The sequence below is a fragment of the Cupressus sempervirens genome, chromosome 5 (genome assembly GCF_028749045.1).
Source record: "Cupressus sempervirens isolate cs-2001-9-10 chromosome 5, ASM2874904v1, whole genome shotgun sequence".
Lineage (NCBI taxonomy): Eukaryota > Viridiplantae > Streptophyta > Pinopsida > Cupressales > Cupressaceae > Cupressus > Cupressus sempervirens.
In genome coordinates this window covers 995,411,892-995,428,458 of record NC_143122.1, presented here as the reverse complement: position 1 = coordinate 995,428,458, position 16,567 = coordinate 995,411,892, and the positions used below count along the sequence as shown (strand labels likewise).

The following is a 16,567-nucleotide window of genomic DNA, read 5'->3' as shown; positions in this document are numbered from 1 at the left end:
TTGGAGATTTTGTTGATGTTTTTACGAAGTTTTGTACTATTATGGAAAACTTTGTATTTCTGTTCCCTGCTTCCAACCAGGTTTCTCTAGATTTTTGGCACCAAAAGATCTCCTCTTTTGCCAAAATATCCTCATATTCTATTTTGAGCTCTTTCTCTTTGAGGTAAGATTCCTCATCAATCCCCTTCTCAATAACTTTCTTATTGAGGTTTTCAAGTATCAAAGATGTTGCGGAAGTTACATTTATTCCAGGCTAAGAGTTTGTTCTTAATTAATTTCATTTTGGTTACCATACAGAACATTTTAGAACCATTGACCTCAATTTCTTGCCACCATGATTCAATTAGATTTAAGAGGTTTCATCCTTAAATCATATTTGCTCAAATTTAAAGGGGCATCTATTAGTTTTGAAATCTGCAATGGTGGATAATTGAGTGGGGAAGTTATTAGATCCTGAGTAATGAAGAATCTCTGCCAAACGATTGGAAGGAAAATCTGTGCAGCTCCTTTTAAATTGGAATCTATCATGTTTTTCAGCAATGTTACTATAGCTCTGTCTTCTGTTATTCCATGTGAATTTGTTTTGGTCTCTTTCAATTTCTATTAGTTGTCTTTTAATGACCCATGCTCAGAAATCTGTTGTTGCTACTGATAACCTTGTAGAGCCACCACATTTTCCACTAGGATCCAGAATAGTATTGAAGTCTCCCCACCCAAAATGCATATCTGATCCGGTATTGTCAAAAGAAAATACTCAATCTCATTCCAAACTAATCTTTTATCATTGTTTTGAATGGGCCCATATACATTGGTTATTGTAAATTGGAGCTTGGTTCGTATACTCCTTACTGTTCCACTTATCCAATTTCTGCGATGGCTGCTTGGTGAAAAGGAAATCCATCTAGGTTCCCAGGCTATAGCTAGACCCCCTGAGGCACCTTCAGCTGAGACCCTTTAATATTCCAAATACAGTCTTTTCCTTAAAAGTATCAAGTTCATTTATAATCATTTTAGTCTCTTGGATAAGTAGGATTATCAGGTTTAAAATTTGTTATGCAGCATTTCAGGATTCACTGTTTGTTAGGGGCGTGAAGACCTGTAACATTCCATGATATGAGTTTCATGGCTCAGTGGGAAGGTACTTCTGCTTCCCTGCATTCAGTAGTGCTGTAATCTTGGGCTGATCTTAAGACATGTCATCCTTTTCTCTCAATTCAGAGAGGGATTTTCTAACTCACTTTTTTGTGCTTTTAGCACAATTTGGCTTTTTTTTAAATCAGTAAGTGCGATCCCGAGGATGGGATTAGTTTCATTCTTCTCTCTTTCATCAAGCTCCACCATTTCTTGTGATGTCTCGTTATCTTCCAATTCAATTATCTTGGCTTTCAACATCTGTCTTTCTCTATTTATTGCCTCCATGTCTACCATTTCTGCTACACTGCTATCATTGTTCTCCTCTAATACCTTGTTACATACTTCCTCCACCTGGTTGTCATTTACTAAATTTCGGATAATTCTATCATTTAGTCCGATAGTTGTTATTGCAGCCCCACCTACAGTGTCCTCTGTCTGTGTTTGCTCATTGTCAGGGATTAGAGCTAGAGTGTTTTGAGTGTTACTCTCATCCTGTCCCTCAATCAGTTCACCCTCTTATAGTGCCAGGATAGTTTCCTTCAAGCATGTTTTGGGTATGTTATTGCATCTTTTCATTTTTTGGTTAAAATCAATCAAGGCTTTACTGCAATCCTGAGGATCCATACCATTTTCATTTGGGGTTTCAAATATTCTGTGATTCTCGCATACTATCTCATTGGTGTCATCCATTGGTAAAAAAGTGTGTACTGGCAGAGATGGTACCTTACTCAGGGGCTCATCTGGCCTATGATTATCCAAATGCAGATTTTCAACAATGAAACCCCTTAAAGCTTCATTGAAGTGAATGTTAACCTCAGGTATTGGGTTAGAGGATCTGGGCCAAGGTAGATGTAGCTACAGATCTAACCCTACCCAACCCGGGATTGTTCCAAAAATTTGGATTTATTGTGTATAATTTGTCTTTTATTTTTTAATTTACAAATCAAGAGATTTAGTTGCAATATCCATTCTAATTGCTATTTTAGCATCAGAGTAAGCCAAAACATTTTCTTCCAAATTTGCCAATTCTATTTGCATTAGTTCAATAGGCAAGGGAGGTGATGCAAGAGCATCCTGGGGTAGTTGACAATCTTGTATGCTGAAGTGGTTTTGACCCTGGAGAACTCTGTTGAAGAAGAGGTGATGCTTGGTTACTATTGGGGTAGTTTCACTCGAGGGACTCGGTGACTGAAGGAACTTGGTTAAGCTTAAGGTGCTTGGTTGATTATCCTGCTTTGTGGAACTTGTGCTCGCTGATGCTTGTGCTTAGTGCGCTTGGCTTATATTTGGCTTGCTCTGTGGTCGTTGCTTACGCTCGGTTGTTGCTGCTGTTACTCAGTGGTTTGGCTCACCGAATGGTGTTCTGGGGAGATTTGGTTGGCCGACTTGGTGCATTGAATTCATGTTGTGCATGATCATGATGTGGATCAATCGTTGGATGTATGGGGACCTATTTAGGGTCTTGGTTCTTTTTCCTATATGCATTCCATGCTTATTGTAAGTCGACTAAGGCATTTTGTCTTTATTTGGGTTCTAGATGATTTTATTTGTAATAGGTCGACTTGTGGCTGTACAAATATAAAAGAGGGGTTTGGATAGTGTGTTATGCAGTGGAGTCTAGTGAGTGAAGGCATTGGAGTAGAATTTCGAGTTGCAAATTGAGCAGAGCTAGTAGCTGAGCGTGGGCTTAGGAAACAAGAAGGTTGCTTGGTGGCTTGCGAACACAAGTTTAGATTTTGCTTGGAGTTTCTACCAAATTGTTGTGCTTTTACAGGTCTAGGCAGCTAGGGTTGGGAGTATTTGGATCTTGCAAGGTCTTGCGGAACAATTACTGAAATTGCTTTGTATTTGGCCGTAATCGGGAAGGCCTTACAATCCGATACATTGCATGCAATTAGTTGTTTTATAATTAAAGAAGTTGAGTTTGGTATCATATCTTGTATCTTGTGTTGTGTTACTGTTATGGTGTTGTTTGCTAGGGACTAGATCACCTCCATTGGGGGTGCATGAGGTCTTGTATTGCGTCAGGTGGTATCAGACTGAAGGTTTAATCTGGTGGGTGATTTGTTGCAGATGGTTTTCAAAGATCTTGAAGGATGCTTTTGAGATGCCTTTGAGAAGATTGGACCCTAGGGCGATTGGAGATCTTTGTGATGTCATGGAGACTAAGCTTTCAGAGAAAGTTAGATTAGTTTTTAGATCTGAGATAGAGTTGATGAAGAATGATATGGTCGCGAAGATTATGAGAGCTATATTAGTTGTACTGAGGAACATGGGTACTGAAGATAGTTATGAGGAAGCTGCTAAAGACTTTGAGGTTGTTGGATCTATTGGTGAAGACAAAACCGATTAGATGGAGAGGTCTGTGGAGGACAAAATTGGTCAGTTGGATAAATCTAGTGCGCGGTTGAAACTAAAGCATAAGATGGATGTTTCTAGTTTCTCAGGTACTTTGAATCTTGAAGACTTGATTGATTGGATTGGTGAATCGAAAGACTACTTTGAGTTAGAGGATATTGGTGATCCACTTAGAGTGAGGCTGGCATAAACTAAGTTGAAAGGACATGCTGCTTTATGGTGGAAAGACTTGCAAAGAGATAGAGAAAAGGAAAATGTGAAATGAAAATCACTAGGTGGAGGTAGATGGTGACAAAATTGAAGGCTAAGTTTATTCACTTGAGTTGTTTAGGATATGTCTGTGAAGGATTATATCGAGAAGTTTTACAAGTTGACTATTTGGTCTGGGCATAGAGAACTTCCTAAGGAAAAGTTGGCTAGGTATATTAATGGTTTGAGATTCAATATTTAAGATGAGATTAGTGTACTAAAGATTGATTCGGTTGACAATGCTAATCAGTATGCTCTAAAGGCAGAAGATACGTTGAAGAGAAGACATCAAGGGAGTTCTTCAGGGAAGGAGAAGCAAGAACAGTCAGTGAAGGATAAACAAATTGTTGACAATGAACCAAAACTTGTTGAGTAGAAGAGAAGAACGTGCAGAGGTGGATTTAAAGGTACATGGTTGAGATGTAAAGGACATAGATCTTTTGAATGTCCCAATGTTGATAAGAAGACACTAGTGATCGAAAAACTGTTGTGGTGAATCTCGACGAATGAGCTCGAGCGGGACGAGAACTTGCTAATTCGGCAAGTGTTGCTTGGTAAGTTGTTGGAACCTTGTTAGAGGAGGAATTTGTTCACGACTTGTAAGTCTGGAGGTAAATGTTGGAATGTGATTGTGGATAGTGGTAGTACTAATAGCCTAGTTGCTGAGGAGATGGTTTAGAAACTTGATTTGAAGAGAGTGAGCCACCCTTGTCCTTATAGGATCAGTTGGTTGCAAGATGTACATGCTTTGGAAGTGAGAGAGAAATGTCTTGTTGATTTTCAGATTGGTTAGTATGTTGATCAGGTGTTGTGTGACATGAGTAGTTGTCACATATTACTTGGTAGACCTTGGCAGCATGATTGGAGGGTAGTGCATGATTGTGTCAAGAATGTATTTATTGTTGAGAAGGGTGGTAGGAAGTTTTCATTGATTCCTTTGCAAGATCTAGAATTCGGTAGGAGGAACTTGAGTTTTGGCAGGCGAGTTGAATTGAAGGATTCTGAAAGGGTTAGAGATTAGTGTGGGAAAACAGATCTGTGGTACACTGCGGAAGGATGTGAAGAGGTAGAATAAGAATTTGTCCAATTCAGGAAAAGATTTGTTGAAGTGGGACATAGGAAAGATTGTAGCAATTGAGGACTCGGTAGATATGTATGTGAAGAACCAGTTCAGGGTTTATGTGCTGAATCTCGGAAGATGTTCTTCTAGTTCCTAAGAACATCTTTTTGCACTTGGGGTGTTCGTTGGCAATCCTGTATGCTAGAGTGGTTTTGAACTTGGAGTTGGAGAATTCCGTTGAAGAAGAGGTGATACTTGGTCACTATTGGGGTAGTTCTAGGTTGTAGTTTTACCCGAGGGTCTTGGTGATTGAAGGAACTTGGCTAAGCATAAGGTGCTTGATTAATTATCTTGCTTGGTGGAACCTGTGCTCGGGATGCTTGTGCTGTCTTGGTGTGCTTGATGTATACTTGGCGGGTTTGGTGGTTACTGTTGACGATCCATTGTTGCTGCTGTTACTTGATGGTTTGGCTCACCAAATGGTGTTCTTGGGAGATTTGGTTGGCCAACGTGGTGCATTTAATTTGTGTTGCGCATGATCGTGATGTGGATCAATTGTTGGATATATGGGGACCTATTGGTAATTGTTCTTTAATGCTTATTGTAAGTTGACTAAGGCATTTTGTATTTGATTGGGTTCTAGAGGATTCCATTTGCAACAAGCCGACTTGTGGCCGTGCAAGTATAGAAGAGGGGTTTGGATAGTGTTTTAGGCAATGGAGTCCAGTGAGTCAAGGCATTGGAGTAGATTGTTGTGCTGTTACAGATCTAGGCTAGCTAGGGTTGGGAGTATTTGGATCTTGTGAGGTCTTGCATAACAGTTACTCTAAATGCTTTGTATTTGGCCATAATTGGGAAGGCCTTACAACTTGACACTTTGCATGTAATCAGTTGTTTTATAAATAAAGAAGTTGAGTTTGGTATCAGATCTTGTATCTCGTGTTGTGTTCCCGCTATGGTGTTATTTGTTGGGGACTAGATCACCTCCATTGTGGGTACATTTGGTCTTGTACTGCGTCAGTAGGTAATTTGATCCATTTGATACCTTTAAGCTTCTTTACTTTTCATGGATCAAAGTTGGGATACCAATCTAAAAATAAAAAACCTTGCCCTCAAAAATTTGGGCACACACCTTCTAGAAATTCCTTTTGAAGAGATACATCAAAACAATCAATGAATAACAAATTTTCAATTAGGATAGTGATACCAACCTGGCTATTGAAAACATCCTGGAACCATTCTAAAACCTTTTCAATAGGGCATTCTCCTCCCAACCATCTAGCAAAGAGCCCATGGGTTTTGCAATACCCATTCATGTTATCTGTGTATTTGTTTCTCATGTTAGTTACAATCTTTTTATTTTTTGAAGATGGTTATTGCATGAGGCATGGAGGAGGTTTAGAACCCCAAGAAGTTTGAGACATCTGGGTCTAATGTTTCCCTCAAAATGAACCAATTCTAGTTTTATTTGTAAAACCCCTGCGAAAAGGATTTCTGTTGGTCTCCCTTTGACTAGGGTTTCGAGGGAAAGTTCTAGAGTAAGAATTTGTATTTTTAGGTGTCGATTTTAGAGAACTCTTAGTTTTCCATGATTGTTGCAAATGTAATAGCACTGCCTTTATACTTCGCATGTGTGTTCCAAATGCAACATCCTGTTATATTTATACGAGGAATAGACCAAGAGGAGACATGTCTATTTAGTCTGTTCATTAATATAATTAATATAATAATAATCTTAACTATAATTGTATATATATATATATGTATATGTATCATTATTATTATATTAATTAATCTTACAGGTTTATCCTACTAAAGCTACCAAACATCAAGACTCCCTCTTAGCTAGGGAGGATAAACATACGTATTACCTCAAAAGTAATATCAAGTTAGCAAGATTAAGGATATCTTTGATCAAAAGATATCCATCATTTTGATATCACATTTGATGTCATGAGTATTGGTCTCCCATAATACATGATATTTACCAATTACTCAAAAGTTCGATATAACATCCGATATCATGATTATTGGTCTCCCAGAATACACAATGTTCACCAATTACCTAAAAATGTTTGATATCACATCTGATATCATAAGTATTGGTCTCCTAGAACATCAATGATATTCACCAAATACTTTTTTGAGTAATGGCCTACCAAAATGTTGAGATGCAGGATATTCATCAAGTACTGTGAGTAATGGCCTTCCAAAACATCAAGTCACGTGATATTCACCAAGTACTTTGTGAGTAATGGCCTTCCAAAACAAAAAGTTGGGTGATATTCACCAAGAACTCTGTGTAATGGCCTTCCAGAATATCAATATGCATAACATTCACCATGTACTAAATTAAATGTTTATAAGGTATGTGCACACGCATTCTTATAATGCTTACCATATAATCATCCACTATGCAAATTATAATCTATCATGATATGCATAGACATCGTAAGATATCCATCATAATAGAAAATTAGGTTATTGTAAGATCGTCACCTTGCAATAACTTTTGCAAATACAAGTAACATCATTTGGAGGTCCTCACTTCCTCATTATGTACACAGGGGGTAGGCCCATTAAAATCACATAGCCACGAGCTATATTCATGAATCATTGTCCTCTTGGCTGTTACAATTTATTGATCACTGGAGAATCCATCTCAACATGGTTTACTCCCTCTAAATCAATATGACCGAGATCACTTAAGGTTGACTGAATCATATCCTCTATTTGCTCCTTTAGACAATTGCGTCAGACGCCCTCTGATCATCAATCTTTTGAGCTCCTTTACCTTTGAAGAAGTGTCAAACTCCCTCTGATCCCTTTGATTTTGAAATCAATCTCTCTTTTCTTGCAAAAGCATTCTTGGAAAAGAGCAAGGCAAATAGCTCTTATAGTATAGAAATATAAATAAGAGATTAACTGCAAAAGTAAATAAATGTAATTCGCAAGATATAATGATAAGAAAATACTTATCTCACTTAATATCTTTGATGCAAATTTTTCCAATGAGGGTCCATATGTCCATTTAGTTCTTGTGCTTGAACCTTCAGGATTCGCAATACAATACCCATGAAATTGAATAATCATCCACTCGAGGTTCATTAGATTTCCTCTTACTTCCACCAATTTCATATATGTATCTTCAATATAAGACCTTGCAAAGGATATTTCAATCACTTGGGATGATTTTTTTAACAAAACCAATTTAACCAAGACCAAATAATATCATTCTGGATTGTGAATAGGATTCTCATAGGCCTCAAGGAAATTCTATATGACTCCAAGCCCATAAAATAAATATATTTTATTGAACTTATTAAGGATTGTGGCCCTCAACATATTCTTTCAATATTACTTCATTTCTTATTAAAACTTTTATGTTTCCTTTTAAAAATATGACTAAACCAATGTGCATCCACTTGTATATTTTGGCCCAATCGGGCATGTTAATTCAATTGGCTATACATGTCATCTTTATAACCTCCCTAATATACATTCCGACGTGTTGGCAAGCTCCATTGATTGCACATGATGAAAATTGACCTCAACTCACTTTTGTCACGTCAACGTTGAGTTTGGTTAAATTGGGTTTGATTCCTTCAAATTATATGTAACGCCTGTCACCTCGGTTCACTTATGATTGATTCCTTTACTGTGTAATGCTGTCGAGACTTGATCCTCTCCAAATATATTCCTTGCGTTCATTTGTTGATCAAGTAAAAACTATATTTATGTGCCAAACTATCTTTGACTTTGGGTTGCGGGTGGATGCTTACAAGTTAGGAATGAATATTCTCTCCCCCAAAATAATGGATATCACACAAGAAATATTGTAATTCATCCTGTAGTTTGACACCAATACTTGGCAATAGACTTCAGCGAGGATGCTGCCATTTCACAACCATCATAGAACTGCTCATCACCTCTCTCATTTTCATGATTCTTGAAGTGGGGTCCAGATTCGAACATAGGAGCCTCAAAATCATCAGTCGTTCCATCTCCCCTGCATTGAGATTCCCACCCAGTTTCTTATTTGCTGCATCCACGACCCTTCCCTTTCCATACAAATCCAAAATGCACTCTACTAGTTTGCAATTTTATTCTTCTAGGGTGTCGTAAACTGGCCGCCTTCTGCAGGCAATTTCAAGGGCAATCGATTTCATGTATCCCTTCTATTTCGCTTCATATCACTCCTCCCATTATTTCCTGTGTAGATCGCTTTCAGTAGTGCTAGCAGTCACTCTAAAATGAATTTATATATTTGTTTACAAGAGTCTTCCTTCGTTTTAATTCCACAGTCCATATTTTGATGCAGAAGCAGGTGTATCTAACGACTTCCACCGCCAAACATACGAACATACAAACAAGCATACTTTACCATTTACAAATTTAATAATCAAAATACTGCTGAAGTCGAATGCTGACTCAGATGCGTACACGTCTACAAGCAGGGTTTATTTATTGAACCAAATTCTGTTTGCTTACACCACAATATGAAAGTTTGTCACTTGTTCATGAGACCCGACACACATTCAATCACCTCCCAACAAATAAACCAGTTTTGTGACTGTCATTTCTCTACTTCAAACTCTATCATTTCTTATTGGTTCCTCCACAAATAAGTCTGTGCATTCCACATTATTGCATCTCTGATTTTCTCACATTTGCAGCCAGCCTTGATACCATGTTAGTTTTTTGGGATCGCTGCAAATGTAATAGCACTGCCTTTATACTTTGTATGTGTGTTCCAAATGCAGCATTCTCTTATATTTATACGAGGAATAAACCAAGAGGAGACATGCCCAATGGACATGTCTGTTCATTAATATAATTAATATAATAATAATCTTAATTATATATATATATATATATATATATATGAATCATTATTATTATATTAATTCATCTTACAGGTTTATTCTACTAAAGCTACCAAACATCAACAAGAAACCCCCACCAAAGCTTGCCATGAATTTTTTTGGCTAGACAGAAGAGATTTCAGGATCAAGCTTGAATTATTTTGAACCAAGGAGGGCTCAGAAGTGTGCCTGCCTAGTGAGACTCTGTTTGCTTGAGATGCAAAGTATGGTAAAGTAGAGGTAAGCAGAATTGCTCAAATTTGGGTAGCCATGTTCCCAACTCCTCTGGCTCTGTCAGCAATCAAATTCTGTCTTTCAGCCCTTCTGAATTTCCTTGATTTGACCATCTCCCATCTGGGTCAATTACTAGTCGGTTGAGGGGTGGGGGGAGCCCTACCCTTGTTAATGCAAGCAGAAGACCTTTACATTGATAGCAGAGTATGATCTGTAATTTATAGTCTGAGCTCTAAAGTTATCATGGCTGGATCTGGGGTTACCTTGATTCCCCATCTGTTTGCCTGCTCCTGCTGCAGATGAGAGGCCTCCAGATTTGCATTGTGGATGATGAAATCCTTGTGATTTGTTGCCTGACAGAGGGAATTTGGGCAACCCAGATCCAAAATTTGCAGAATCCGTCAAGCCATTTAGAACCAAATACCTATTTTCTTGCCTTCCTGCATTTGGATGAAACCTTTGAGACATATTGTTCGCCCTTTGTGTTTGAGCAAGAGTTTGGTGAAGAAATGCAGAGCGAGACATATTTTTTCATTTTTCATTGAAATAGAAATTTTTAAAGCATTTGAACCTTGGTTGTAAGCTCTATAGGCAAGAAGGTATTTCTTTTTCTTTTTAATGAACATGGTTAGATGTGCCATTAACATTTCAATCATCCTGTCCGATGATGGAATTTGGTTAAAAAATTGGATGCATTCGGAACTTGCAAGAAAGGAAAAAAAAGCAAATTTTTTGACACAAAATACCATGCACATGTTTGAAGTTAAGAACAGCTTTAATGGAACAAAAATGTCATTACTGTAAGTTTATTCTTATGATTATTAGTAACTTTGTCATTGTTTTCAAGCTTGATGGACTGTATGGGACCTGGTTAGATGACTGTTCGCTATATCAAAAACACAAACATACATATACTCATCCATATATAATATGTTACTAAGTTGCTGGTTCTGCTATAGGGGAAGGTTATGCTTCTGGTGTGACAGTATGACAATTTTTTTACTTAGGAGATGTGCAGCTGGTATGGCTGGACACAGAAATGCTCCTTGTCAGAATTTTAGTGCTAAAAGCTATGGAAACTCCTTGAGGATTGTTTGAAACTACAAAGTAGTCTCCTAAATCCCGCTGAATTATGGTCATAAACAGGTGAAGTTGGTCATTATAATTTCTGGGGGCCTTCATTTGAACAAGCATGGTGTGCATTCAGTTTTGATATTCACAGAATTAAGAACTGAGATCCTGTGAGGAAAGATATTGATTGGTTTGACACTCATATTAAGGTTCTTTGTTGCGCTGACATGTGCTATTTAAGTTCTATCCTATGCAGAGTAGAACAGATCAAATTTATACACACACCTCAATGCACCACAAAAAAGAAAAATGGAGTAGGTTTTTCATCTTTTTTATATGAAATGTGTATCTAAATTCTTTTGCTTAAACCAAGAATACCTATAATTTCTTTACTTTTCCAACCAATGTATCGAAGGTGAATTCTTCATGTGTAGTGGTCAAAGCGGAAACAGATTTAGAAACACAATGATTTCTTTGGAAAAGGTGCTTTTCAATTTTGCGAGTTTTGATTTTCCATAAAAAGGGATTACAAGCAATGACCATGTAGCCCCACAATGTTATTTGCTGCAGAGGCCAGCAGCGATTGTTCTAAAAACTTATGGCATCTAGCTCGTCATTATGACCGAGCTATGACATTTTGCATTGATTTGAAATGTTATTATTTACGAGTTTGTTCTATAGGTGACTAAAGTCGGTCAGTAGGACTGACTTGTAAGTGAGCTGTAATTATAGGGTGCTTAAAGCACCTCATTGCATTAACATGCATGGTGATTCTAAGCTGCTCAGTCATTCTCTGCACTATCATCATCATTACAGGATGGAGAGCTCCAAAATCTGGATTTTTTCCCCATTTCATCATATATCAAAGAGATGATTAGTCCAACATCTTTTATTACTGGTTATGAACTGTACCCTAGGTGCACTTGTATTAGTTATACGCTAAATCACCGGGTTCCCTGAATTTTTGGCTTCAGGTTCGAGATTCGGTGAACCCATAAAAAATGAAAAAAAAAAATCGCTGAAATTTGGCTTAAAATTCGTATGACTGCAGTTTGGTTGTCATTTTCCAGAAAACATATTTCATTCCGCCATTTTAAGGGTTTTTGGCTTCTGGTGGTTGCAGCATGTCGTCTTTCTTATCATTCACCCACAGATCTTTAGGGCCGCTGTGTCAAAAAGCCCTGCTACATCTTCTGCAGTGCTGAATGCACCCAGCCATACCCGTCTGTGTTTCCTAAATATCTGAGTGCCCCACTGATCATTTGGCTGTGCAATGACTCCCTTGTACTGCGATGAGCGCTGTTTTCCTGATGCATTTCTAGTCCAACCCTCTTCTCCAATACCACCAGTATAGTTGCCAAACATACTTGAATCTACTTAGTCATGAAATTGATTTGAGTGTCATCTGCTATGCCAGGAGTTGGTTTTCTCTAAGATATCGCCGAGGCTCAGTCCCAAATCCTCGTTTCCTTTTCATTCGAAAAATACATATAATCACCCAGATTTATTCCTTACGAAGAATCAGATTAACTTAACCAAAGAGTTTCATTTTGTTTTTAGGTTCCCATAGTTTATAAATTTATTATAATAAAAGTAATTTTTATTTTTTTATCAATAGTCAAACATTTTAATGTATATTTTATTTATGTTTTTTAATCAGTAAAATTTTAATATTTTGTATATTTATCATTTATTATTTATTAATTTATTATTACATTACTTTTTAAAAATATAAATATATAAATTTTTGAAAATTATAAGGAGAATTTATGTCAATTTTTTCGATCTTTTGTGCCTTTCGGAAGTTCATCCGAACTTTATGGTTGTTAAATTCAAACTCGAACTCGAACATTGTGACTTAGGTTATAAGTCCTGGCTGTTACACCTTGGATACGTTTTGAGTACAGCCCTCGTAGGTGCACATAATGCTAACCCTAAAATCAACTACTTAATTAAGCACTGAGTATTTCTGTATTTTGAACATATGTAACTCAGCTTAATTTATATTTAACATTTGACATTGAGTTATCAATTATCAGCAGTATTCTGTGTTGAACTTTGTATGTTTTTTTGCAAATTATGGCTTTTTCACCTAGGATATACCCAGCCATACTGACCATGGCTTAAAAGATGTCAAACTGGCATACCCAAAATCCAGGACTGAACCCAAACTCAAATCGAAACTGGCAACTCAGCCAAGCCAAAATGGTCTTCTGTATACTCTGTTGAAATACATATTTTGTATGTTGCTTTTGAAGGTGCGAGAGGAGCTTGTTGTTGCTCTTAAGGCTGCAGAGGAAGGACTTCTCCACTTGAAGCGTGCACGCCTCCTTCGAGAAGTTGACAATATGAGAGATATGGAAACAACTGGCTCCATTTTGGAGTCTGAAGATGCCAGAGTTGTGCCATCAGAACCAGTGGACGAAGCAGAGCCTATAGATATGTCCCCATTTACAGTTGGCTCTAAATGTCGATTTCGCTATATAGATGGCCGGTGGTATAATGGTAGAGTGTTTGAAATGGAAGATGACAAGTTGGCTAGAGTTTCATTCTTGACTCCGACATCTGAGTGCATGCAGGTTGGTACTTTTGATAAAATATTTTTGTTGTCTCAGCATTTCAGCTTACAGTTAGTTCTTGCATTTACAATTGTAATGTGCCATTAGTTGAAGTTGCAAAGCTACTTTTTATCTCTACATGCATACAATAAGGGATTTTTTGTCTTGGAATATGCGTTTATTATAATATCTGATTTTTGTACCATTGATCAATTGTTATACCTTTAAAATCTTCTGATATGGATTACATAAACATTCTAGTCATGTTTTAGCTTTTCATAATCTGTATAATATGCTCAAATTTTTTACACTATCAGGGTTGCTTTTTAATTCTCAAAACAAAAGCAACTTATTGACAGTGGAAGGTATTGTATTGGATGGCATTGAATATAATGCTAAAATTATTATAGAAGCATCATATTAGCCCAGTTCTCATCCATTTGGTTTGCAATTAAATTGAAGATGATAAAAAGTCTAAGTTGCTGGGGTACAGTTATGTGGTTAGAGCAATGTTTTTTCTTTTTGGGTTGGGGGGTTTGGGTACATTAATACAAAAAAAGTTGAAACGTATGAAAATCAGAAATATATACATATTTGCAGCCTAAAAGTTAGAAACATAAATTAAATTTAGAATACCACATATAATGCATATATTAAACAAAATTACAAACCTTAAAATTAAATACTACACATCTACAGTGATTTCAGATTTATTATAAATCTAGTTTCATATCAATTTGTCAAAACTTGAATGTTATGTTTAGATATCTTAAATTCTTTGTTCATTGGTTCAACTGATAAAATAATACAAGCAAGCTATTAGTAATCAGCATCATATGGGTCATCATTAAGATCAAGATCAACGTCATCATTGACATTAGATGATGCAGACAGATTAGTGGAACCACATGCAACCCCAATATTACTTTGCACAGCTAGAAGCACATTGGCTATTTGACTCAGCACAAGGTAAATATTGTGTGGCAACAGAAAAATCCAAATCAGTTTGCTTTAGATCTACATCCCACAACTTTGTGCCCCCTTGTACTGATTTTGTTTATGAGTAAGAAGGTGCAAGTTTGAATGCATTCCACCTTGCTGCCAATGGGTTGCGTTTCAGTGAGTGGATAAGGGAGAATGCACTCTGATTTTCAGCTAAAGAGGAACTAGCAATCTTCTGAAAATTTGATATAGAGTTATAGGGTTACAATTTAAATACCTCAAATATTTAAATTTGAATATATCTAAAATATTAAAATTAATTAGTATTAATACATAATAACATTATGTGTATAATGTAAATGATTGATAATAAATGTTAATAATAATTTATAAATATTATAATTTATAGTAATATTAATTTAATAGTGATAAGTAATAAAATGTGTGAAAAAAATAAATATAAAATATATATTAATGATTATATTAACTCTAATAATAAGCAATATGAAAGGAAAACTGCCAAATAATAAAAAACTTCAATTATTGAAATTTTAAACAAATGCAACATTATCAATAATATAGCATTAAAATAACTACAATTTTTTTGACTAAAATCATAGACTAGCACAATCGGGGGTATTTACTGCATTCACTAGACTAGTCATCACAAACCACACCTATCTGTAATCATTACTCAAAGCCAAATATAGAGCATTAATCACAAGTACATAGAATAGGAAGGAGGAAGGAGGAAGGACAAAGGAACAATGAATGGATGCATATAAGTTTATAACAAAAGGACTTGGTAAAATACAGTTTATATATAGAAATCTGAAGACAACATATAGCGGCAGCAACAGTGTTCTGAACATGTTCTGTCATGGCTTGTTCTTTGGACCTCTTTGTTGAGATCGGTAGCAATGTGGAAGATTGTTAATACTTGGGGAGATTGTTGAGGTTGTAGAGATGGTAGACATGTTGTATTGATGACAGGTTTTATCATTGATGTCATCATATGTTCTGTGTTTGTAGACAGACTCACATTCTGTATGTTGCAGGTTATCGATCAGTACAGTACAGTACAGACAATGGTTGGCAATCCTAAATATCCCTTATAATGTAACAAGGACTATCCAAATTTTTTGAAATATTTAACTGAAGCAGTCTTGTCTTTCCAATTTTCATATGAAGTTTTGTTGTGCATTCCTCTAATCAGCTCCCTATTCTAAATGTAAACGGCAGTATGGAAAGCCTCTCTCCAGAGGGAATCATTCACCTTAGACTCATTCAATATACTGCAAGCCATTTCTTGGACTGATCCATTCTTTCTTTTAACAACATCATTTTGTTGCGGTGTTCTTGTGGCTGAGCATTGTCTTTGTATGCCATGTTTTTTCACAGATTTACAAAATTGTTTGAAGTAAACTCTCCTCTATTGTCTGAATGTACGTATTTAATTTTCAGACCCTTCTCATTCTCCACCAAGGCTTTGAAAGCCTTTGACTTCTCATGTGCTTTTGATTTCCCTTGAAAAATGCTACCCAAGTCAATCTCGAACAATCATCAATTGAAATATAAAATACCTCTCACCTTGCACTCTCCTAGTTCTTGTAGGCCCACATATATCAGTTTGAATCAACTCAAGGGGCTTTGTGCTAGAATGCTCTTTTGATTTGAAACTCTTCCTTGTTTGCTGGCGCAATTGACATTCATTGCAAACATTCTCTGAAGGTTTAGTGATCTTTGGCATGTCTCTAACAACAACATTTCTGCTGATTTGAACAAGACAATCAAAGTTCATGTGTCCCAAGACTCCCAACCTCCTATACCATAGTCAACTTTGATCCACCTAACTCAAACATGCACTTTCCACTTTTGGCATTATCAAGAATCAATAGATCATTAGCTACCCTACTTGCATCGGCAATATGTTTACCATCTTTGTTAATTTCACAACAATCGGAATTGAAAACTAAAGTGTGTCCTTGATCAGACAATTAACTCACACTTAATAGATTACGTTTCAGATCACCTACATAGAAAATAGTTTCAACTTTTGTCTCGCGGTTATCCAAAATAAGCGTACCTTTACTTTT

The 16,567-nt window shown here is 36.5% G+C and overlaps 1 protein-coding gene across 1 annotated transcript in view; it reads left to right on the top strand.

Annotated features, from left to right (window-relative positions):
• LOC149559276 (zinc finger (CCCH-type) family protein / D111/G-patch domain-containing protein) overlaps nucleotides 1–16,567 on the top strand; it is a 62,715-nt gene that overhangs the window by 12,390 nt on the left and 33,758 nt on the right. The window contains exon 2 of the mRNA XM_089833199.1: nucleotides 13,230–13,550. Coding sequence (XP_089689325.1) covers nucleotides 13,230–13,550 — 321 coding nt within the window. The remainder of the gene's footprint in view (nucleotides 1–13,229; nucleotides 13,551–16,567) is intronic.